The sequence below is a fragment of the Melanostigma gelatinosum genome, assembly GCF_949748355.1.
Source record: "Melanostigma gelatinosum genome assembly, chromosome: 19".
NCBI classification, from domain to species: domain Eukaryota; kingdom Metazoa; phylum Chordata; class Actinopteri; order Perciformes; family Zoarcidae; genus Melanostigma; species Melanostigma gelatinosum.
In genome coordinates, this window is record NC_136652.1 from 16,411,215 (window position 1) to 16,433,943 (window position 22,729).

The 22,729-nt window shown below is 40.8% G+C and overlaps 2 protein-coding genes across 4 annotated transcripts; both read left to right on the forward strand.

Moving 5' to 3' along the window:
* Nucleotides 1–159: 159 nt before the first annotated feature.
* Nucleotides 160–5,838, forward strand: sh3bgrl2 (SH3 domain binding glutamate-rich protein like 2). Its single transcript, XM_079290519.1, has 4 exons — nt 160–286; nt 3,318–3,503; nt 4,310–4,390; nt 5,059–5,838. Exons 1-4 carry the CDS (start codon nt 242–244, stop codon nt 5,071–5,073), a joined length of 327 nt encoding a protein of 108 aa, XP_079146645.1. The 5' UTR covers nt 160–241; the 3' UTR covers nt 5,074–5,838.
* Nucleotides 5,839–8,432: 2,594 nt separating this feature from the next.
* LOC306793258 (scavenger receptor cysteine-rich domain-containing protein DMBT1-like) lies at nt 8,433–21,491 on the forward strand. 3 transcript variants are annotated; one of them, XM_079290782.1, is made up of 17 exons: nt 8,433–8,559; nt 9,082–9,159; nt 9,562–9,588; nt 9,740–10,051; nt 11,367–11,660; nt 11,793–12,110; nt 12,691–12,972; nt 13,224–13,538; nt 13,789–14,088; nt 14,948–15,256; nt 15,869–16,183; nt 16,914–17,222; nt 17,337–17,630; nt 17,752–18,087; nt 18,181–18,288; nt 19,947–20,031; nt 20,158–21,491. In XM_079290782.1, the coding sequence occupies exons 2-17, from the start codon at nt 9,108–9,110 to the stop codon at nt 20,264–20,266; spliced, it is 3,765 nt and encodes a 1,254-aa protein (XP_079146908.1). In that variant the 5' UTR covers nt 8,433–8,559; nt 9,082–9,107; the 3' UTR covers nt 20,267–21,491. The 3 variants fall into 3 exon arrangements, with proteins under 3 accessions (XP_079146908.1, XP_079146910.1, XP_079146909.1); XM_079290784.1 differs by lacking the exons at nt 18,181–18,288; nt 19,947–20,031; nt 20,158–21,491 and having other exon boundaries at nt 17,337–17,380; nt 17,752–17,882; XM_079290783.1 differs by lacking the exons at nt 8,433–8,559; nt 9,082–9,159; nt 9,562–9,588 and having other exon boundaries at nt 9,746–9,819.
* Nucleotides 21,492–22,729: the final 1,238 nt, after the last annotated feature.

The window sequence follows — 22,729 nt, forward strand, 5'->3', positions numbered from 1 at the left end:
GAAGTCCAGTGTTTTCTGTGATGTCTGCGTTGCATCTGTGCAGTGAGAGTCCTCGAGCGCCTCAGCCTGCAGACGCGCATGCTGTGTTATTTATCATGGCTCAGTTTAAATGCTCGAGACGCGTGTCTTCTCCCTTCTAAAACACAGTCGGTAGTTGAACTTCATGTTTTGTGTGTGGCAATAATCACTGCCTGTTGCCAACCACTAGTTTGTTTGTCGACTCGTAGTATTTGGGATTAAAATGGTCATCAGGGTTTACATCACCTCCTCAACCGGCTCGCGAGCGGTGAGTGTTTTTGCAAATGCGTTTTGAAGCCTGTTGACAGTTGTATATGAGGTATGCAGGGCAGGCGTATTAAAAAGGCATGTGGAAATAGAGTGTTTGATATTGACAATATAGCCGACTGTGAGTGTGCCTGTGTGTGACCTAAGTAGGCTATGTTCACAATCAGTGAGAGGAATCAGCATCATTCAGACAGGAAGATAGATTGTTCACGAACAAAGACGCACATTTTTAATTTCCAGTGTTGATTTATTTTTTGTTCTGGGCAATGCATACGTCAATTCAGCCTGTTGCATTTTTGTTCGATGCATTTTCAACAAATGGTTTATATTTTTCATTTGACACAGTAGGTCTTCATTGTGTAGAAGCTTCGTGAATAACAACATATTGTAAAACGTCTCCCTCCAGAACAAAGTACGTGTTTAGTGTGCAAACAATAACCTGACCTATATTAACTAGCCTATAAAACCACAGATTCAATGTCTGTTGTTCGGAATTTTGTTAGATTCACAAAAGTATTTACAGCAGATTTGTGTTGCGTGACAGGAGATCCACCAATAATGATCACATGGGTATTTTACTTTGAAGACATCATCAGGAGATGCACCTCTGGAACAAACCTGTCCTTTTGTTGGGGTAACCTCCACTCTTATGTTGTGAGATGGTTACTTTCCACTTTGTTCCCCTCCTGAGTGATTCTGGGTGGGGTTACTGCAACTGAGCAGCAGTAATATGCCGCAGAGCTTACTGGAAATACACTAGACGGATTTATGACAGTATACTTAATTAAAAGGCCATTTACTGTGGATATTGTGTAGTCCGGAAACGATCATTTGAGTCGTCGATCAACAGATAATTCCAGCTTCTCGGATGGATGTGAGCTTATTCTTTAATCATTGTATGTCCTATATGATTTGGTTTTGGACTGATAGTCAGACAAGAAAGTTAAATGTTTCACTTTGAGCTATGAAAAATAGCTTTTTGCAACTCTTTTCTAACATCCAATGAACTTGGCAATTAATGGGCAAATCCAAAAAAAACAAATACTGTACAGATTAGTCAATAATGGAAATAATCGTTAGTCCCAGCCCTAGTGCTATAGTGTCTATTGGGAAACAATGCAGGCGCATGCCGTTGAGAAGGCCCAGATGGTATATACCGGCAGAAAATCATCAAACAACACTCCTCTGTGAATGCTTCAAGTCCGAGGTAATGGGGGAAATGAGTAATATGTTTACTTTACCATGCTCCATCTCTGGAAGAGGGCAGCGAAATTAGTAAGCGCTTCGTTATTTTTAACCCTATGACACGTACATTCAAAACACACAGGCTCTCTGACGTACACGAAGAACAGTCACGCACGCCAGAATAGACCATTTGGCTCAGTTATGCGAGAGTTGAGCTCATGTGAATGTGATTTACTGTGAATGCTTTTAAATTGAGTTACAAGTCATTGAATTAACAGAGAAGGTGAGACTGATTTTAAGTGAAATGGATGTGTGTGTGTGTGTGTGTGTGTGTGTGTGTGTGTGTGTGTGTGTGTGTGTGTGTGTGTGTGTGTGTGTGTGTGTGTGTGTGTGTGTGTGTGTGTGTGTGTGTGTGATTGAAAAACAATTTAGTCTGCCCGCTTTTCAGCTCAGGGGAAGCTCGTATCATTTGTACTATGGTTGCATCACATAGACGCAGACCAGTCATTCTCTATGGAGTCTTGACCTTTGACCAGAGCAAACGGACACGTTTGCCTCTTTAAAGACGGTCAGTAAACATCCAATTCATTTACTCTCTTGCGAGAGTCCAGATAAAGCTGTTTTATGGCCACACAAAGGAAATCACCATCAGAGAGAAGACACAACACATTATCTTCTTTGTGTGTTTGTGTCTGTAACAGACGGTCCAGAACAATCTCTTACTGTCTTTAAGGTAAAACAATAGCCCCATTGTGGTCCTTAGCATCACTAAAATGTTGGACAGACATGACGTGAACACACACACACACACACACAGTCATTATCTAATTCATATTATGCATCACAGACAGAATTCCTAGAAACATGTTTCCAGGGTACTCGATAATACATGATCATTTAGCCACAAAATATAAGGCCTTGTTTATGTTTGTCCACACTGTCTCATCCCCAGAATGTTTTGAGCAATCAGCCCTTTTGTCATGTTAATGAATGCTCAAGCATACATACTGTATTGGCTGAATTTGAATCACCGTGGTGGACAGGCATGAGATGATAAAAATGTAGACAAAGTGGGTGTTGTAACAAGTGGGAAACATTAACGGATGATTACAGTGAATGTGGAATGACTTCGGTGCTCTTAAAAAAACAGAATAGTTGGAATTTAAAAATAACAATTGAAAAGAAAAAAAGACAAAATACTGTTGAAATTGGGTCAAATACGAAGCTAATTGAGCAAATCCCGATCATCATTCTCATCATATAACTCCAAGACATGTGAACTGTGCCTCTGTGTTTACGACTTTCAATTCCGTGGGAGTTTTCTGTCATCTAAAATTATCCTGGTATTTCATTTTTTTTCTCAGCATGTCATGCGCTTTCATTCCCTTGCAGAACGTCCCAGAGCACGTACAGGGATACTACCACAGGGATCTGTGTCGTATCCGTCCCATGGAACACAAATGGGAAGAGTTCATTGCATAGTCTTCCCTCTTTAGTGAACACTTAGTCGTGTGCCTGGGAAGTACACAAAGTACACTCAGCTGCAGAAATGATGTGTTCATCAATAGATGATTATGTTCATTTCTCTGAAATCTAGTTCTGTTTTGATGTGCCCTCAGGTCATAGCATATGATGCTGTATAGGGCAATTATGTCAGCTCTCCAACTTTAAACATAGTCTCATCCGCTAATCAATACTCCTTCTTAATGTCCCCATTACCAAAGGAGTCGCTACGCAGTGAATACATACAGTACACTCCATTTGTACATTTGTCACCACCTCTCCCTAACCAACCGTCCTTCACTCCACCCTCTTTCTTTCTTGTATCCATTTTCGACCTGTTCCAGGTAAAAAAGCACCAGCAGGCAGTGGTGGGTTTCTTGGAAGCCAATCGGATCAGCTTCCAGGAAGTAGACGTCACCATGCTGGAGGAGCAGAGGCTCTGGATGTACCGAAACATCCCCAGAGACAAGCAGCCGGAGAAAGGCAACCCACTGCTTCCACAGATATTCAACGAGGATCACTACTGTGGGGTACGATGGATGTTTGTCTCTAATTTTAAGAATGAGCAATCAACCATTTGGAACGCATTCTGGCTTCCAGTAATTTTGCACATCTGATCTTTAAAGGTAGCCCTAACATGTGAACATGTCACTGATTCGCATGATGCACATACTGATGGAATGTGAGATACAGTCTGTGGATCCGCTTATCAAAACATTGAGGTACAGGGACACTAGTGGTGAAAATCTACAGAAGGTACCTTTTAAGTCGGCCAAAATCACATTTGATCGGACACATTTATGACACTTATTGTAAATAAGTCATCCAAAAAATTGCTGCATTTTATAGGAAGAAAAAAAGAGAGATTTTGAAACAAAAAAATACAAAAAAGTGTACATTCGTTTGACATATATTTAGCATATAACAACATTACAGAACACTAAACACAGGAATACAGGGTTAGCATGTATTTGAATGATTGTTACTGCTGAAGCTGGTTATGCACAACAGGTCACATCAGTCTAAGTCGGTACAAAGTTGAGCTACCTATGCTGGTGAATGAGTTCGATCCGTCAGTGCTTGCCAGTTTATGTCCACTGATCGTGCACGCCACTCTGTAATCCTGTCGTAATCCAGTTTCATGGGTGGGGCAGAGTATCTGATCGGCCTGCCGTCACTCTCACTGGCCAAGGTAATCCAACGTTACTCTGCAATGTCATGACAACTGAATCGTATTAAAAGCAGAAGAGGATGAACTATTTCACAGGGATGTTTACAACCTTCTTTCAAACATAGAGATGATGTAACATTCTCAAGTTTTTGTCTTCCCTCTCAGGACTATGAAGACTTCTTCCAGTCAAAGGAGGACAACACTGTGTTCGCATTCCTTGGGCTCAGTTCCCAACCCTCGGTGAAAGTAAGGGAGGGTATGCACTAAAACACACCGTTGCCTCTGTGGGATAAATCATACAGCCAACAAGATTTGCTGTCAGGTCTCAGTTTTCGCCACAGTGCTGGGTCAGCAGCTGTAGTTTCTGCAAGCTGCCTCTGAAATGTCTGATTTATAACTTTTTTTTTCGGTAGGAAAAAGAAGTCAGTTAAAAGCATCAAATCCCACACATCTAGATTCAGTTTTATCTCTTCCTCAATCTGTTGTACAAATATCAAGATTTATCTGCTGTGTCTCCCAAAGATCCTCTTAGAATTTAGATAATCGTAGTTCCCACATCAACCAGTGGAAAAAGTTCATCTCTGTACTTAGATGATCGGGAAAACTAATCAATATCTGCACAGTGGATTTGGACTGAAGATTTGAAAATGACAGGGACCATTCAATGATCCTCTTACCAAACATCAAAGGACCTTATTCCCCCCCGTCATATCCTTTTTCTGTCTCTCTTCCAACAGTTAATTCGATAACTTAGTTAAAAGAGATCTGATTAGGCGTAAAGCAGCAGGATATTGCAGATACATTCAGTGTGCTCATGTCACATGTCGAGCAGAAATGTCTCGCTATATAGCATGTGTGCATAATGTATGAATGCAGATGACAGTTGTTCGATCTCTCTTCCCCTTCTCCCCCAGTACTCTGAGTCATAGCCGAGGTCAAACCGCTGGTACGTGATGTCCCGGGAACCTTAACATATGAAGATGAAAACCGCATCGCTTCCTCTGTTGCATCACCGCTTCTCACGTGTTCCTCCTGCTCCAGCATCTTGCCAAACATCAGACCCCACGGATTTCCCCCCGTGTGACCTCTCCTGACTCGTTAATCACTCCAATCACTTTAGCGATTTCACTTCCAAGAAGTGTCTGATTCTCCAGATAGACTTAATCACAGAAGAAGGGGATTGACTTCATGATGGATGCATTTGTGTTTACGTTTCATGTTTAATACACTGTGACAGCAAGCACCGGCAGTAGCGTCAATTCTGTGCACATTAGATGTTGCAGCTTTTGCATCGGTAGACCAGCTGCTTTAGGTCAATGTACAATGCAGCGAATGGGGAAAGAACTAAGAACTAGCACACTCCTGAATACACACCTATGACCTTTATTGTGTGTGTATATGCATTAGTATGTGTATGAGTGTGTGTGTGTGTGTGTCTGTTTCAATCAACAGCTGTTAATGAAGGTTGTGTTAAGTAAGAGCAACCTGAAATAACTGTGTGTGTTTGTGTACATGTGTGGGAGTGAGGATGCTATCCCAAAGGTGACAGTGACAATGTTTACCACAAAGCAGATGACACCAAATGCTAAGAATCCTAAAACATATGAGGGATGGACATGATACCTAATATCATTGCCAGCCTTCGTGTTAAGTATGGAGTCACTGTCATCAAAAGAAACCTTATACTTGTATCATTCCACTGCCAAACTACTTTGATTAAAGGACTGGGTGGCAGTTATATGTTTTGTTTTTATATTTTATAGTCTATAAATCCAATAAAAATATCCAAACCAACAATGTGTCAGTCTCTTACGTTCTGACTTCCATAACCTGTCTGTGGCACTCAGCCCATAAGTCTTTTTAAATAGGTTTCAATTATATAGTTTCATGTCTTAAAAGGCCAATTAGTTCCCTATAACAGCAGGGCACTGTAGTTTTTGGCAAATGTTACTCAAACAGGAGTAAATAGCGCATTTGTAGGGACTATTTTAAGCTGTGGAATATTACACATGTGGTGCTCTAATGAGTATTTACAGCAGCAGGGCGGTGTTTGTGGGACTCAAAATAAACTACAGTGCCCAGGTTTCAAATAATGAAGGAAGATGACAGTTGGATCAATTACTTGTTGGTTTTGGTCTTTTCATGGGATTTGTTGACACTGACGGCATGAAAAACAGTGCCAGCTTTATCCTCTAATCCAGGCCGCTGTAGACAAAGCATGGTTACAATCCCGGTCACATGAGTCATAGGGATGCACCTCCCAGATTATTAGTCCGAACTCCTATCACACTGAGGACAGGAGAGAAGAAATTACAGCTTATTTTTCAGAGATAATCAAGTTACAAAGCTCTGCACAGACGGACCTCAACTCGGCTTCCCCTGCTGTCTCCCCTTCTCCGTATATTCCTAGTGGCTGAGTAAACAGATGCTGAAATGTGAGCACACTGCCCTCCTGAAATGAACATAGGTTGACACATCATGGCCAACCTGCCAACACATCCTCCAATCTGTATTCTCCGTCCCAAACATCAACACTCAGCATGTCTCTCGTCCTGATTAAATTATCACGGGTGGGTGGTTAACCAATTCCTTTATGTTTACACATGAAGGCCACGCACACACAGATGCACCCTCACGAGCCATTCGTCCCTAAATGTTGTGCCATCATGTGAAAGGATCTCATTTTTACTTATTTGAAATAATGTAGGGGGCATCAATGTACTAACGACAAGTTGTGTCCTTGTGTTGTGAAATAATGTGTTATCACTTTGTTGCGAACGGATGCAAACAAGCCCTTTGGACCGACTAAATGTACTGAATGTAATGTAAGGTATGTTTCACCTCCCTCCGTGACCCTGTCGTGCTTTATTGCAGTATTTTTCTGTTTGGCTTGTGAGAGTCATACTCAACGACGCCATTTAGAAGCATGCAATTTTCTAAGTCAATTTACCTCAGTATTTTTCATATGGTCATGTCATACTACAACAAAGAACATGAGTTGTTTATCTGGTGTCATACACACAGAGTCAGAATAAACTGGACTAACGAATAAAAACACTCAACGCCCGTATCTCTCTGAAGAGAGCAACTGCGTTAAAGCTTTTCAACCCACTTCTAAAAAGTTTCTTGCTTTTCAAGGACGGAATACCAAAAACATAAATGTAGCAATTGTAAAGTTCACCTGTTTCTCCTTTGCGCTGTTGTAATTTAATCCAAAGAAAGTGAACTGAGATTTGCTCATTAACTTGCCTTTGAACCTGTGGCTTCTTTTACTGTGACAAGTCAAAGGGTTGTTGTAAAAAATGCCGTTTGGCTTAAAATAACACAACTCAAAAAGCTCATTACCAGTTAAGATGTGAATGAGCATGTGCGGGATGTACTTGAACTAAAGTGACAAAACTTCAGCATCAAGAGGATGTTTGAGGTCATATTGTGAAATGGTGACAGGATGCAAATTCACTGTGTGGCAACTGATGGCTAAACACCAAAATGCTGAACAGACAAGTCAGTTATGCAACATCACGTACAGACTCATGAAATTGGACAGTAAGAAGAAAATGTCAGGAAAACTAACTGAAGCTTAAACCACATAACATTTAAAATACATTCATTGACACAAATTATCAAAACAGATAGGTATAACCATGACCAACAGATAACAATAGATGTATTCTACTTGCTGTGAATGTAATTTATTACATTGTATTAGTCTGACAGGGACAGTGCTTACTGATCAATAGAAAAATAATATGTAAATGAACCAGAGTTATCCCAAAAGTTGCTGCTCTCTTTCGCCAAATGTTAAAAAGTCATCTTAAAAGTAGAAAAAACTACATGTGTTGCAGAATTAATGTACATAACATAACATATATAAGTAAAATATTACAGTACACATCACCAATAAAAAACACACAGTATAACACATGGTACTTAGCTATAAATAAAAAAACAGCAGTAGTTAATGGGTGAAAGTATGCCATTTATTTATACTGAAATATGAACCCATTCCTTGATATTATTTATCTTGGGTCTGGCTGTTCCAGATTGTCTTTTGGGGCACTTTGAGAATGGTTGGGGTTCTTCTGGCAACATAAATTGTGGCTCCAAATGTGCAGCGGTGATATTCTCCACACAATATACACTTAAAATGAAGACACAATACTGCAGTGTTTTGAGGTCTATAACAGGAACTGAACAAATACAAAAATGATTGACGCTCAGAATTTCAGAAGGGGAAGTGTTCACCATTTCCACGCCCAATGAGTCATGTTGTCGATAAGATGTGGGACAAGTACTGGTTCTGTCCCGCAGAGCGCTTGTGAAAGAACGAAACTCAGTGAATTAAGTTTTGTTGGCTCCGACCATTGTTCTGTTTTTCAGATGAGCAGAAAAACGACATCAAACCATTTTTTAAGGTAAGAAAATGTTTTGTGAAATATGATATTTCCTTTTAAAGCTCAAAGTTTGGTGCATGTAACCTAACAGAGGTTTTGGATACATAATGAGGATGTATTGATAACAAAGACCTGGATTGTTTTGCAACATAATCCTTGTATTGCATTATATTATGAGTAAATAATGCCAAAATATTAACCAGGACTGAACATTTAAGGTTTGATGCATGATATGCAGCAAATTCAAACATGAAAAATGACATTTTAGTTTTATGTTGCATGGAAATTAATTATTAAATCAAGGATCTGATATTTCAGATATGATCAGCATTTTATTTTGAATTGTGTGCTCGTTTAAATAGCTGCCCATCACACTTGTTTGATTTCAAAGGTAAGAGGGCTACTGAATCACTGTTGCAGGTTTTGGAAAGAACTGGAATGCTTCCAAAAATCAACTATAGCTTCTCTTATTCTGCCGAAGACAAATGAGACAGTGAAGAAACACTCTTTTTAACAATACCTTTTTCTTCTGTACCTCGACAGCATTTGATCTACTTTGAAGACACAATATGATCTTCATTACTGCTAAAAAACTACATTTTGTTTATTATCTATCAATAGGTAAGTTTCTGTTTTTTTTTATTTACTTCTTTCTTCTGACTTTCTTTTCTTGACTTCTTAAATCAAATCACATGAGTTCAGATAACAGTTTGGTTGCATGCTCGCAAAACCACGAGAAATATAAACTCAACAGAAATGAAGGTCTCATAGTAGAAAATTATCATTTTATGATTTAAACTGTTTTGTTTTTTTGTCTTTGATCAATTTGACAAAGTTGATGTTGGACAATTATAAAGTGTGTATTTTTCTAACTTCATGTTACATTTAATGGAGCCTGTCCTGATATGTAACGAATTTGAAAATCACAGCGCTGACATTACAGCGTTACAGCATTTATTGGACAATATTATTTTAAATATTCATGACAAATCTCTTAGCTGAGCATTTTCCTTTCTGCTTTAGGTCTGTTGGGTCTACCACTGCTTACAGGTCAGTAAGCTCAATTTATGTTTCATACCTGAAAACACAAGCATTGATAACATTTTTAGATTTCTACACTCCAATTTAATGAAAGGGGACTTTTCCTTATTGAGTTCATAATGACACAACCTACAGCTACTGTGCTTTTTTTCATTTCTAGAATGTAACAAAATAAAGCTGGTCGGGCCTTCGCGCTGCTCTGGTAGACTGGAGGTCTACAACAGAGACGAATGGGGAACGGTGTGTGATGATCAATGGAGCATTACCAACGCTGACGTGGTTTGTCGAGAGTTAAACTGTGGGAGAGTTCTTGAGGCAAAACAAGCCGCCTCTTTTGGAATGGGAAAGGGCAAGATCTGGTTGGATGATGTGCAGTGTACTGGTAGCGAGTCTTCTGTCCTCCAGTGCCCACACAGACCATTTGGGGATAATAATTGTGGCCACGATGAAGATGCTGGGGTTGTCTGTTTAGGTAAGACTGAGCATATATGGCTGTAACTTTATGTTTATCGAGTAAATATGAGTGGTATCAATCTTCTGATCTCACTCCGCCAGTGAGTAAGTAAGTGTATTTCCCAAAATGTTACATTTTTTACTTTAACTATGAATTAAGTATTTACCTGAAGTCACAGTTGGCTCATTTAATCAAGCATCACAAGGCCCTTCCTCAATTTAGACCTTAAATGAGGAACTGTCACTTGGAATTGGGAAATAAAAGCTGTTGAAAAAAACAGCTAACACAGCATTTATTTTAGCAACTGATCATATTATTGCATTAAAGACCTAACGACTTCATTGTCAGTTGACAATTTGCGGTTTACTTTAAAATGATTGCTATCTGTGGCGGTAATGTTGTTGCAGCAGAGGCACATCAAGGTCAGCACATGACCGGCTGCTGCAAATGTAAAGTGCAAAGGGCAGGAGGTAGAGATGGGAGGTAAACCAAACAAAGCAACATTAGTGCTTAGCTTTGCTATGATAATGTTGAGGGATATTTTAAAGAATTTGAATATTTAAAGTCGTGTTCCTGAAATTTAGTATTGCACCAAAATAAAGATGGCGGTCAAAAACGAAGCTGCAAATGCAGGGATGTCCTGACTTTCAGTCCCAGGTATGAGTGAAGGTCCAAAAATGCTGGATCCTACATTGCCCATAATGCACTTCCTCTTTATAAACTACTCCTCATGTCAAGTTCACTAAACTCTATGTGTAAAATTGAAGATGTTCCTTTCAAAATATTCTGAACCTGGGGTAGTCATTGCATGTTTTAACAATGTGGAGTCATTTGTGCTATTCAACAGCTTTGTATTAAAACCATCAAGCGTGATATTTATTTTAGTGCATGGTACTGTACAATACAAAGATTTAAAGGCCCTTAATGAGCTTAACACAAACGTTATTCTAATTGAGAGATTTTGTCGCCCTTGTTTTTGTACAGATTAAACAGACAAGAACACAAAGAGTTTTGTTACAGTCAGACAGATCTAGAATAGCTTTCCAGTCTTTATGCTATGCTAAGCTAAGATAAACAAAGAGACTCCTGGCTTCTTAATTAGCATGCAGAATAGTTTGGGAGCAGTAATTTACTGCTGGTTGCCTGGCAACTGCTCAGACCCAAGAAATAGTATAACAGATAACATCCTGTCAAACAGTGAATGGTAGTTTTTACACTATTTTTGTACACATATGAGTATATGTTAAGAGTGAATTTTAGTAGAGTTTGAATGATTTTGTAAACATTGGACATTTGTTGATATTATTTGAATGTCTATTCACATCACTTGCAGAACATGTGAGGGTGCTCAACGGAAGCAATCGGTGTAGTGGCAGAGTGGAAGTCTACAACAACGGCAACTGGACAAGACTGTGCAGCAGTGACTGGAGCAAGGAAGATGCTGACGTGGTATGCCGAGAGATGAACTGTGGCACTCCGGTCACTCAGGCTGAAGTACAATATTTTGGAGAGGCACGTGGACTTGGAAGCATCAAATCCAACTGTTTTGGAAATGAGAGCTCCTTCTCACAGTGCACACTTCATGAAAGCAATGAGAGCTGTGTTGATGCCATTGTTGTCTGTTCAAGTAAGTCATCCATCTGTTAAGACGACATCAGTCATTTTGTGTTGAACTTTACGTACCGGTAGTTAGATCTGCTCATTTGGATGGCTTCTACATAAACATGCCCTTGGCTTTTTTTGTGTTTCCATCTGACAGACCAAAGTCAACCAATTCGGCTGATGAACGGGACTGGTCGGTGCTCTGGACGACTGGAAATCTATAATGATGGACAGTGGGGAACGATTTGTGATGACAGATGGGGGATGGAGGAAGCAACTGTTGCATGTAGAGAGTTGAACTGTGGGAGTGCTCTCTCGGTCAAGTACAAGTCCCACTTCGGCAGAGGTCACGGTCAGGTGTGGTTGGACGATCTTGAGTGTACTGGTCATGAGAAGTACATCGCCGACTGCCCACACAGAGGTTTTGGAAGACATGATTGTGGCCGCAATGAAGATGCCAGTGTTGTATGCTCAGGTAACAAATACTATACTGTTACTTCAATTACAGTATTCTACTGAAATCCGGTTGGTGAAAAATCTGACCGCACCCCAATTGTCAATGTCAGAGCAATATAACAAGAAACATGGCAAATCATGACGTAAAATAAGAGCTGGAAATACGACAGTTATCTTTTCTAGTCTTTTTAAAAAATGGAAATCCAAGAGACATTCCCACATGGGCATTTGTGTGCAATGGTGATGCATGCACAGCTATTGATGGAAAATATTGATTGGTTTTTGCATGCATGTCTGCTATATATGTACGGTACTTGCTGTATCAGCAGTTAACCCCATGCTGATATTTACTGTGGAATTTTATTCAACATTACTTTCAAATTTCTACTCGAAAACTACTAAAGTAGAAAATCCTCCCGCAGCCTGTCTCAATCATCCTTTGCTGTTCCTCTTTTTTGTAGTTCTTTGGTGCAATATCACAGATTCAGAAGCAATTACAGTTTGTTATACTTAGTCGCGATATCCTATTATATTGTATTTCATTGCTGAAATGTTACTATTTTACATTTTAACATTTAAAATACAATACTGCTTTCCAGAATCAGTCAGACTGCTCAATGGGACTGACCGCTGCTCTGGCAGAGTGGAGGTCTTCCATGACGGCCAATGGGGGAAAATGTGTAACAACTGGGGCAATGAAGAGGCTGCAGTGGTGTGTCAGGAGCTCGGTTGTGGAATCAAATCCCAAGAAATCTTCCATTTTGGTGACAGCGGACTGAGAGGGTACACAAGTAGATGCTCTGGCAATGTGAGCTCCATCTCCCAATGCACACTTCAAGAATACACAGGGAGATGTGAAGGTGCCTCTCTTTCATGTGCAGGTAAGACACAAAATACAGCAATATACTGAGCTGAAGCACTGTTCAATGAGAATAACAAAGAACATGTGGTCATTAAAACAAGATCGGTGCATTAAATCTTATTAACTTGTGAATATTTTGACCTGATGGTGGCAATAAGTAACAATAAAAACTACTTAACTGAGTACATTTGAAAGTCCAGTTAAAGCCTAATATTTCAGAATTTGGCTTTAACTTGTGAGTACCTGAAACATGAGTGGTGTTGTTCTCAGGTGTTCCACAGCTAAGGCTTGTCAATGGCACTGACCGATGCTCCGGTAGAGTGGAGGTTCAGCGTGATGGCCAGTGGGGAACAGTGTGTGATGATGAGTGGGACATCAGAGATGCTCAGGTGGTGTGCAGAGCCATGGACTGTGGAACAGCTCAGACAGCCAAAGACAGTGCCTTCTTTGGTGAAGGCCAAGGGGACATCTGGCTGGATGATGTAGGCTGCTTCGGTAATGAGACGTCCCTTTTGCACTGTCGACAGCGCACCCTCGGAACAAATGACTGTGGCCATGGTGAAGATGCTGGCGTGGTGTGCACAGGTATTATCTTGGTTATTACTCTGTTATTAGCAGGGTTTTTTACTTTATTTCACACAATATTATACTTACAACTGTCTCCCCTAATGCCTCAAATGAATATTAAGCTTAATATTGTCAAGAATTAAACTGTTGTATAACATTTATTTCTACTACAGTATATCAACCAGAATATCAATTTGAATCCCAGGTATTGTTTTCAAACGTGTCCAAACACCAACTAGTGGCTGATTCTATCCCCTTTGCATTCCAGCTGACATTAGACTGATCAATGGGACTGACCAGTGCTCAGGCAGGGTGGAGTTCTACCATGATGGACAATGGTCATCAGCAACTGATGTTAACTGGGGAACGAATGAAGCTGCAGTGGTGTGCAGACAGATGAACTGTGGAGATCCCGTCAAGTTCTCAGGATCATATGGCCAAGGTGGACAACTTAAATGGTATAGGATCAGTTGTAGCGGTAGAGAGAGCTCTCTCACACAGTGCACACTGGGAGAATATGTCAGGACCAGCCAGGATCGCATTGAAGAGGCATCTGTCAAATGTTCAGGTGAGGCGGGAACTTAAATTTAGATTTGAAATATCCTCACTTATTGTGTCAGGAGATATAAACTGAAATCATACAGAATTAAAAAAAAAAAAAGATTTGGCGAAACCTTTTTTGGACATATGCGTGGAAACAGTATTTAAAATGAAGTGTCATGCTGCATTCACATGGAATCAGGCAGAAAGAAGACAGACAACCCCTTCTGGATGGCACAAGAAACAAATAAACTGTCCGACGGAATGGATTTTGACAACAGGTTTGAGGTGGAGCAAGTGCAAGTGAAACATCTTTATTGATTCATTTGGGAAAACAAACAATCTCATGCTCGAAATGCTCAAAATGTTGACAGTTGACAGTTAATCGATATCACTCAGTTAATCGATATCACTCTTTTACAAAGAATGTACTTAGTTTATGAAATGACTCAAGTAATTAATTTTAGCTTGAAAAGGCAGCTTTCCTTTAACAATATATTGCAAACTTAAAAAACGTTCGTTTAACAAACTATCACTAGGCTCTGAAAGTAGGGGGGGGGGGGCTAGCTAGCCTAAACTACCTCACTTCAACGGGTCAAGACAATATGACAATATGACAAATGACCAGACGATCAAAAGTCAAAGCAATGAGTCCAGTAGCTAAATGACCAGCAACCTCATTACTTCATAGGTTACCTTGTGACATGACATGGAGTAACTAACGTAGTCACAGAATAATAAAAGAGGTGCTGAAATTACAAATGGGACGAAGCACAGACGAGCAATGTATTGTAGGTCATTTCAATTATGACCAAAACGTACACATAGAAACACATAGAAACATAGACCAAATTTGAACTTAATATTTGTATAACTGTCATTTCAAGGTAATGTGAAGTTGTCCGATGGGCTCAATCGTTGTGTTGGAAGAGTGGAGTTCTTCGACAAAGGCCAGTGGGGGACCGTGTGTGGCGAATCCTGGGATGTGAATGACGCAAATGTGGTGTGCAGACAGCTGGGCTGCGGGAAGACTCATGAGATCACCACCATTGCCGAGTATCGTCATGGCACAGGACACACCTGGACCAATCAAATTGAATGCAATGGACCGGAGTCAACACTGAGTCAGTGCCAACTAAGGCCATTTAGAAACAACACTTGCAACACCACCTCAATTGCTGGTGTCGTCTGCACGGGTAAGAAAATAATAATAATAATAATAATTATTTATTTTATATAGCGCTTTTCTAAGTACTCAGAGACGCTTTACAAGGTTCCATGTAAACACACCATTCGCCCAGTCATACCGGTGGTGGTAAGCTACGTCTGTAGCCACAGCTGCCCTGGGGCAGACTGACGGAAGTGTGGCAACTAATTTTTGCACAACGGCCCCTCCGACCAACACCAAGCATTCACGTGCATTCACACCAAGCATTCACCATTCATTCCTTTGCATGTTTTTTCCGAGGTGGGGGAAACCGGAGTGCCCGGAGGAAACCCACGCGGCCACATATTGTTGTTAAATTGTATTTCTCCTATTTCTTTGTATTATTTGATGTATGGTTTTTAAATTTTTCATGAAACTTGTTTCTACATACTGTATTGCCGCTTTCAATCTCTTGCCCACATTGTTTAGTTTATTTCGGTTTAGTTGCTTTCATGTCACCTAAATATGTCCATGTTGTTAAAGTTATACTTCATTCATGTTCTTGTTTTAATATTATTCATCCGCCATTTCTTTGACTACATTCAAATTCATTTAAAATGTCTGATACTGTATAATTATTTTAGTTTACTTGACTTTACAGGAAGTCTGGAGGTCCGCTTGGCCAATGGTAAGGATGAGTGCTCTGGCAGAGTAGAGGTTCGTCATGGCGACGTGTGGCAAACGGTGTGTGACACCGACTGGACCACGGTTAAAGCTCAGGTGGTGTGTGACCAGCTGGGATGCGGAAATGTAGTGAGCGCTCCCGGCAGTGCCCATTTTGGCCAAGGCATTGGATCAGTAGTCGAGGCTAGCAATTCATGTTTTGACAATGCGACATCTCTTCAGCAATGCTCACTCAAAGGTTTCAGAGGAGCCGGGTGTGGACACGACCACGATGCTGGCGCTCTCTGTGCAGGTAAAGCCTTTTCAATAATCTATTCAAAATGATCACACACAGTTGGACAAATAAGATAAACAATTCAGCGTTTGTTTCACAAATGTATTTTTGTTACACGTACAGAGTAAAAACAGTGTTTGAGTTGAAAATGATTATATGTACCTACAATCATGGCTTAAAGACGTTTGACATTTCAGGGAATACACTAATTTGCTTTGGTGTCAAAAATTTGATGAGAAGATTGATACAACTCTCACTTCTCCAAAGTAAATAAGTAGCTGGCGCCGGCAGCTGGTTGGCTTAGCTTAGCATAAAGACAATTGAAAGAAAATTGTGTAACAGCTACCCTTTGTGAATTATAAATCTGATATTATCGCCAGCTGGTTCCCCGTTTCCAGTCTTCATGCTAAGCTAAGCTAACCAGCTGCTGGCTTCAGTTAAATTTATTGTAACTAACCTTCAGCACGAAAGCTAATTACAATATATCCTAAAATGTCAAACTATTGCTTTAATGTTTCATTTGCATGACAAAGGTGACATATATTACACCAAGTCATATTCCACATCATTATGTTTCTGTATGTCAACCTTTTTTCCCTTTATGCTGTCGAAATTAGCTTTTGATATGATGGTGGGACAAGCGGTACTTTCAAAATACATTGCATTCACTTTGTGTTTTAGAATGAATGTGTATTAACACACAAATATGCAAGTAAACTCCACTTTTACACTTTTTTTTCATATGCAGCACACATTCGGTTGGTCGGCGGCTCAGGTGAATGCTCCGGTAGAGTGGAGGTCTTCTATAAAGGCCAGTGGGGAACTGTGTGTGATGATGAATGGGCAATGGGCAATGGCAATGTGGTATGCAGACAGCTTGGCTGTGGTCATGCAACCTCGGTTCCTGGAAGTGCCCACTTTGGCCGAGGCACTGGTCCAATATGGCTTGATGATGTGGAGTGTACAGGCGAAGAGGCCGCCCTCACACATTGTAGGCACCCCGGTTTTGGAGAAAATAACTGCGGGCATGGTGAAGATGCTGGTGCTATCTGTTCAGGTAAGAGACCTGGCTCATTTTCTATCTGTGAGTGAAGTCATTACCTCTCAGCTGGTAGATGAAGCTGCGTGGGCTGTTGTGAGAAAACCAACTGCAACTTATTATCTGTTTCAGGTTCTCTACAGAAGCCCCAAATCACTTTGAGTCCTTCTCCAGAGGTAAACTGGGGTGACAGAGTTGAGATCACCTGCACTGTAGTAACAGAACACTTGGGTGGGAAATTTGTCCTGAAAAGGAGCCAAGACTCATTTAAAATGGAAAGATACTCTGAGAACGAAGCTGCAACCTTTGCCTTCCCCACAGTGGACTTCAGCAAAACGGGCTCATACTTCTGTGAATATCAAAAGAAATTGCCCAATCAAGTCATCTATTATCCTCAAGGAAATACTGCAGATCTCTCTGTCACAGGTCAATACTTGCCTGCTTTGTTTGTCCAGTTGAACATGATTGTCGGAAGTTTGACTGCAATGATTGCAAACATGTTTTATGATCGAAATGAGTTTGTAAAAATCTGTCTTCTACTCTGCAGTGAAACTGGAGAAGCCCAGCATCTCCCTGACATCTCCTCGTGCAATGGTGATCTACAGCCCTGACAAAATATCCGTCACCCAAGGCAACAGCTTCTCCATCACTTGCTCTACTCATTCCAGATATCCTGGAGGTTTCTTCTATCTGACAGAGTCTAAGTTGAACACCACTGAAGCGATAGCAGCATTTGGCCACTCAATCTTGTACTTGGCATCCTTTGAATTCCCACTAATAGATTACAAAAGCCAAGGAGAGTATTACTGTGTCTACGGTGTTAACATCTCCTCAAGGTCCTTCTGTTCTGTTCCCTCCAAGTCACTCCAAGTAACTGTAGTCGGTAAGATCCAAAGAGCCCATAAGAGTTTATTCGTCTTATTATAGCTAGTTTTCCCATCACTAACTCTTCAACTTGATCTTTTAACCCCTACAGCAACATCATCCTCAGTCGCATTAGGAGTGGTTATGGGTGTGCTTGTGGTGCTGCTACTTGTGCTGGTTATAGGTTACCTGGTCTGGAGAAGGAGAAGGTGGGGTGCTGGTAAGTTGCAGCAATACACACTTTCATATTACAAAATGCCCCCAATGCCCCCTTTGTCTTATTGGTATATAATGCGTCTAGATTGTTTGAAGCTGCACCAAGTAATATGTTGATATTAACAATGTAAAACAGTGAAATTATAATGTGAAAGTTGCAGCTTGTAGTGACAAACCAACTGATAATTTTCTCTCGATTGTGCAGTTCTCCCCAGCTCAGAGCATATTTCATCTTTCAGCACATTGATTTGGTTGTATGGCCTGGGACTCGCAGTTATAATGCTGCGTTCACACCGGTCGCGTTGATTTTTTGACGCACTGCACAATCGCGTCCAACGCGCCGCCGGTCGTGTTCACACCAAACGCCGCAAAATCTCGTAGCGCCGGAGAGGGGGCGTGGTTTATCGTCCTGGAAGCCGTTCACCTGGCCGACATTTCTTTCCGCTGTCAACCATGAAAGGAATAAGGACAATCACTGCTTTGTACGTGTTGTGGAAGTCCCTCAAACGTCGGAATGCCAAACGCCGTCATGTCTGGTTCATAATATTGTTCAGAGGAGCTCCGTGGATTGTATCGAGCTGTATTCACTGTGTCTAGCAAGCCACCGGTCGCTGTTTACTACAGCTGTAGGAACACAAAATAAACTGATTTGGCTGTGATTCAACGGCAATAAACCGACAAAAAGGGACTCCGAAATAACTACGTAATGATGCCTATTTGTACTTGTCTTTTCCGACAAAAAGGGACTCCGAAATAACTACGTAATGATGCCGATTTGTAGGTTACTGGTCTTCTCAATGGAGCTCTGATGGATCGGTGCTAGGCTATGCTAACATCGTAACAGCTCCACCAGCACTCAATAACGTCACGTAGACGTAAATACGGCAGCGTCTATTTATTGTTTGTACCGTATGGTTTACACACACACATGCATACACATAGTTTGGTCCGGTCTCTATTGATATGAGGTATCGTAGAGCTCTGGGTGAACACAGACGGCTACAGGATTTACTTCCTGATTCAACAACGGCAGGAAGCCAGTGATGACAGGGGGAGCAACTCAACGCTGATAGGCTATCGCGCCACAGCGTCACGCGATTATGTCGCTGAAGTTGAAAAATTTCAACTCGCGCGTTTGGCGATTTTGCGGCGTCCAACGCGTCCACCACGTCCACCGCAATAACGCGTCCAACGCGCCGCGCCATCGCAAAATCGCGCCGCGCCAGTCTCATCGCGTCTGTGCATAGACTTTGTATGTAATCTCGACGCGCGTCAAAAAATCAACGCGACCGGTGTGAACGCAGCATAATGCGTCGGCCTTGGGTTTACATCTTGTTTCCACTGACTCCCAAGAGGTTCAAGACTGAATAAAAAAAGATATTATGTAACCCACAAAGAATGATGATATGACCTGCCCAGCACTAATTGGCAGACGATTAATATTAGCACCTGAATACTTGAATACAAAGTTACTAACCCCCTCACTTTGGAGGGGGTTAATATGTCAATGTTAAGTTTACAGCTTGTTGTGCTGCCCCCAAGTGGCCCAAAATAAATCTGATAACGCAGGTCTAAAGATGACATTGACCAAGTTGCTCCGGATTCCTCCAGTATTTGATTCAGCTCAAAACCTTTTTTTTTTTTTTTTTTTTTACTTTTCAGGTACCGTGGTTCAGTTTAGTAACAGGTTTGGAGGAGCAATAAAGCCAGATACCGAAGACATGGGCAATGGAGCATTTGATGGAAGGTACTGAAAATAAAAACTGATGTTATTGTCAAAGATACGCACCTTTTTATTTCATATCAAGCAACTTTAAAGACATCCTTGTGATTGCAACTGTCACCCTCCTTATCTCCCTCCTTATGCACACAGTCGCGGCCCAGAAGACTTCAATGCTGATGTTGATGACTCTGTTGAGAGGGTCCCTGAAGACCTGGCTGGGAGAGTGTCTTATGAGCTTGAACCACTCATTCTCTTGTGATTACCAAATGCTTCAAGGAATCAAAAACCATTGTCATGCAGTTACACTAAATTTAAAGAGCAGCATAGCAACTGGCTGTTTTATGACTCTCTCTGGCTGAAAGTTTTAAGTCTGTTGCATCAGAAACCACACCAAACAGTGATCGGTTCATCAACACACCCTGACTTACACTTCTACATCATTGCAGGAAAGAGAGAAGGGAACACTGAAGATGTAATTTTGATTAACATACATGACACTTGTTTAAACGGGCAACACTTGTTTTCATACTTATTCCTGAAGTGATTTTTGTTTTTCTGCGAGATTCTGCCAATCACAAAGCTAAGGTCCACTGTACTGTGGGAAGATACTGATTACATTGTCTTTGTACTCCTTGAACAATTGCTTTTTTTTTTGTTTGTGACCTGATCAATACATTTGTATTTCTTACAACACTTGCACCTTTTTATTTGTCAGAGTTATGGATTGATTACACCCTGCAGATTAGGGAGCATTAAACTTGATCAAAACAGCAGCCAAGAAACACTATATACCATCAAAAACAGAAAGGAATTCCTAACTTGTGTAAATCCTGCGCATTAAAAGAGTCACGTTTGATCTGTTCCTCATTAACTTGTCTTTGAACTTGTGGGACGATCATCCTGCTTGTGACATGATCGCCCTGTCAGTCAGGTTTTCATTGGCCCCTTGCCCCGGATGAGTTGTACGGTAATTTCCCATCAGAGATCAACATGTGCTTAACTTGCAGTCCAAACCTCAGTATCATCAGTTCTGTCATTATATGTAGCTCAAGCGCAAGTTCAGTCAGGAAGACACTCACGAGTAATCTCTGTCTTTCCTCTCCTTGTAATTACTCTATCAGATGATTGGGGGCGTGCACTTTTAAGTAACCAACCAGAGTCTGCACACCGGTTCCTGAAGCCAATCATATCGTTGCTGTCAAACTTTAAATAGTGTTCTCCTCTCTGCTGCTGTCAGTTGTCATTTCAGCTAAGCAGATGCGACCGTCCTCCACCCCAGTCGCCTCCAGTCAGCATCACAGTCATGCTCCTGATTCATCATCAGATTGCAGCGACTCCTTTCACCACCACCACCAGTGTCTGGACTCCAGGGGGGATTAGGCCTGTTGGACCTCAGTATCCCTACCCTCGGTGACAGTACTTCAGGATGGAGTCCAATCGCCAAAAGACTTTGCACTTTTCATATTTGAAGCTTGTATAATAAATCATTGTTAAATTATGAAACAAGTCTCTCCTGATTGAAATAATACTGATTGAAAACGGAGGTCACTGTGTCACTATTTTACAGACTGTTATTCTAAAGTCTTGAGGAGACAAGTAGGTAGGTGGACAGATGACAACCCAGAGATCAGACCAGGAAGCAGAGTTGCAGTCTTACACACTCCTCTGAGCTTCCATTAGAGCAGTTACTCACGCAAAACCACATAGAGACTGTGTCTGCCCCACGGCCACTTAAATTAATTAAATCAAAATTAAACGATCGAGGAGTTAAACAAAATAACTTAATCCAAGTTAAAACTACCGCAACAGTACAACAAAATAGGAAAATTAAATGTGGACTCTTAAATATCAGATCTTTGTCATCTAAAGCTCTACTAGTAAATAAGCTAATATCAGATAATCATATTGATTTATTTTGTCTTACTGAAACCTGGCTGAGTAATGATGAATATGTCAGCCTAAATGAATCAACTCCTCCAAGTCATATCAATACTCACATTCCTCGAGGCGCCGGCCGAGGAGGTGGAGTAGCAGCCATCTTTGACTCTAGCCTATTATTAAACCCTAAACCTAAACTAGACTATAACTCATTTGAAAGCTTGGTTCTTAGTCTTTCACACCCAACCTGGAAAACAATACAGCCAGTTATATTTGTTATAGTGTACCGGGCCCCAGGTCCGTATTCTGAGTTTTTATCTGAATTTCTTCAGTTTTTATCAAGTCTAGTCCTTAAAACAGATAAAGTAATTATTGTAGGTGACTTTAATATTCATATGGATTTCGAGAACAATAGCCTCAGTACTGCATTTATCTCATTGTTAGATTCGATTGGTTTCTGTCAGAATGTACAGAAACCCACTCATTGTTTTAACCACACTCTCGACCTGGTTCTGACTTATGGCATTGACATAGAAGATTTAATAGTCTATCCACAGAACTCTCTTCTATCGGACCATTATCTAATACCGGTAACCTTTGAATTCTTACTAACGGAGTGTACACTGTTAAGCAAGAGTTACTACACTATATGTCTATCTGATGGTGCCGTAGCTCAATTTAAAGAAGCGATTCCGTCTGTATTTAACTCAATACCATGCTTCGATGTGACGGAGGACTCCTGTGCTAACTTTAGTCCGACCCAGATTGATCATCTTGTCGACAGTGTTACAAGCTCACTGAGAACGACACTAGACTCTATTGCTCCTTTAAAAAATAAGTTGGT

Bases quoted from the DNA above. Each gene is read 5' to 3' on its own strand.
- LOC306793258 (XM_079290782.1), top strand. From the start codon at position 9,108: ATGATCTTCATTACTGCTAAAAAACTACATTTTGTTTATTATCTATCA. The intron at 13,539-13,788 runs GTATTATCTTGG...TTTGCATTCCAG, and splicing joins TGCTGGCGTGGTGTGCACAG to CTGACATTAGACTGATCAAT. The intron at 14,089-14,947 runs GTGAGGCGGGAA...TGTCATTTCAAG, and splicing joins GGCATCTGTCAAATGTTCAG to GTAATGTGAAGTTGTCCGAT.
- sh3bgrl2 (XM_079290519.1), top strand. From the start codon at position 242: ATGGTCATCAGGGTTTACATCACCTCCTCAACCGGCTCGCGAGCG. The intron at 287-3,317 runs GTGAGTGTTTTT...GACCTGTTCCAG, and splicing joins CCTCAACCGGCTCGCGAGCG to GTAAAAAAGCACCAGCAGGC. The intron at 3,504-4,309 runs GTACGATGGATG...CTTCCCTCTCAG, and splicing joins ACGAGGATCACTACTGTGGG to GACTATGAAGACTTCTTCCA.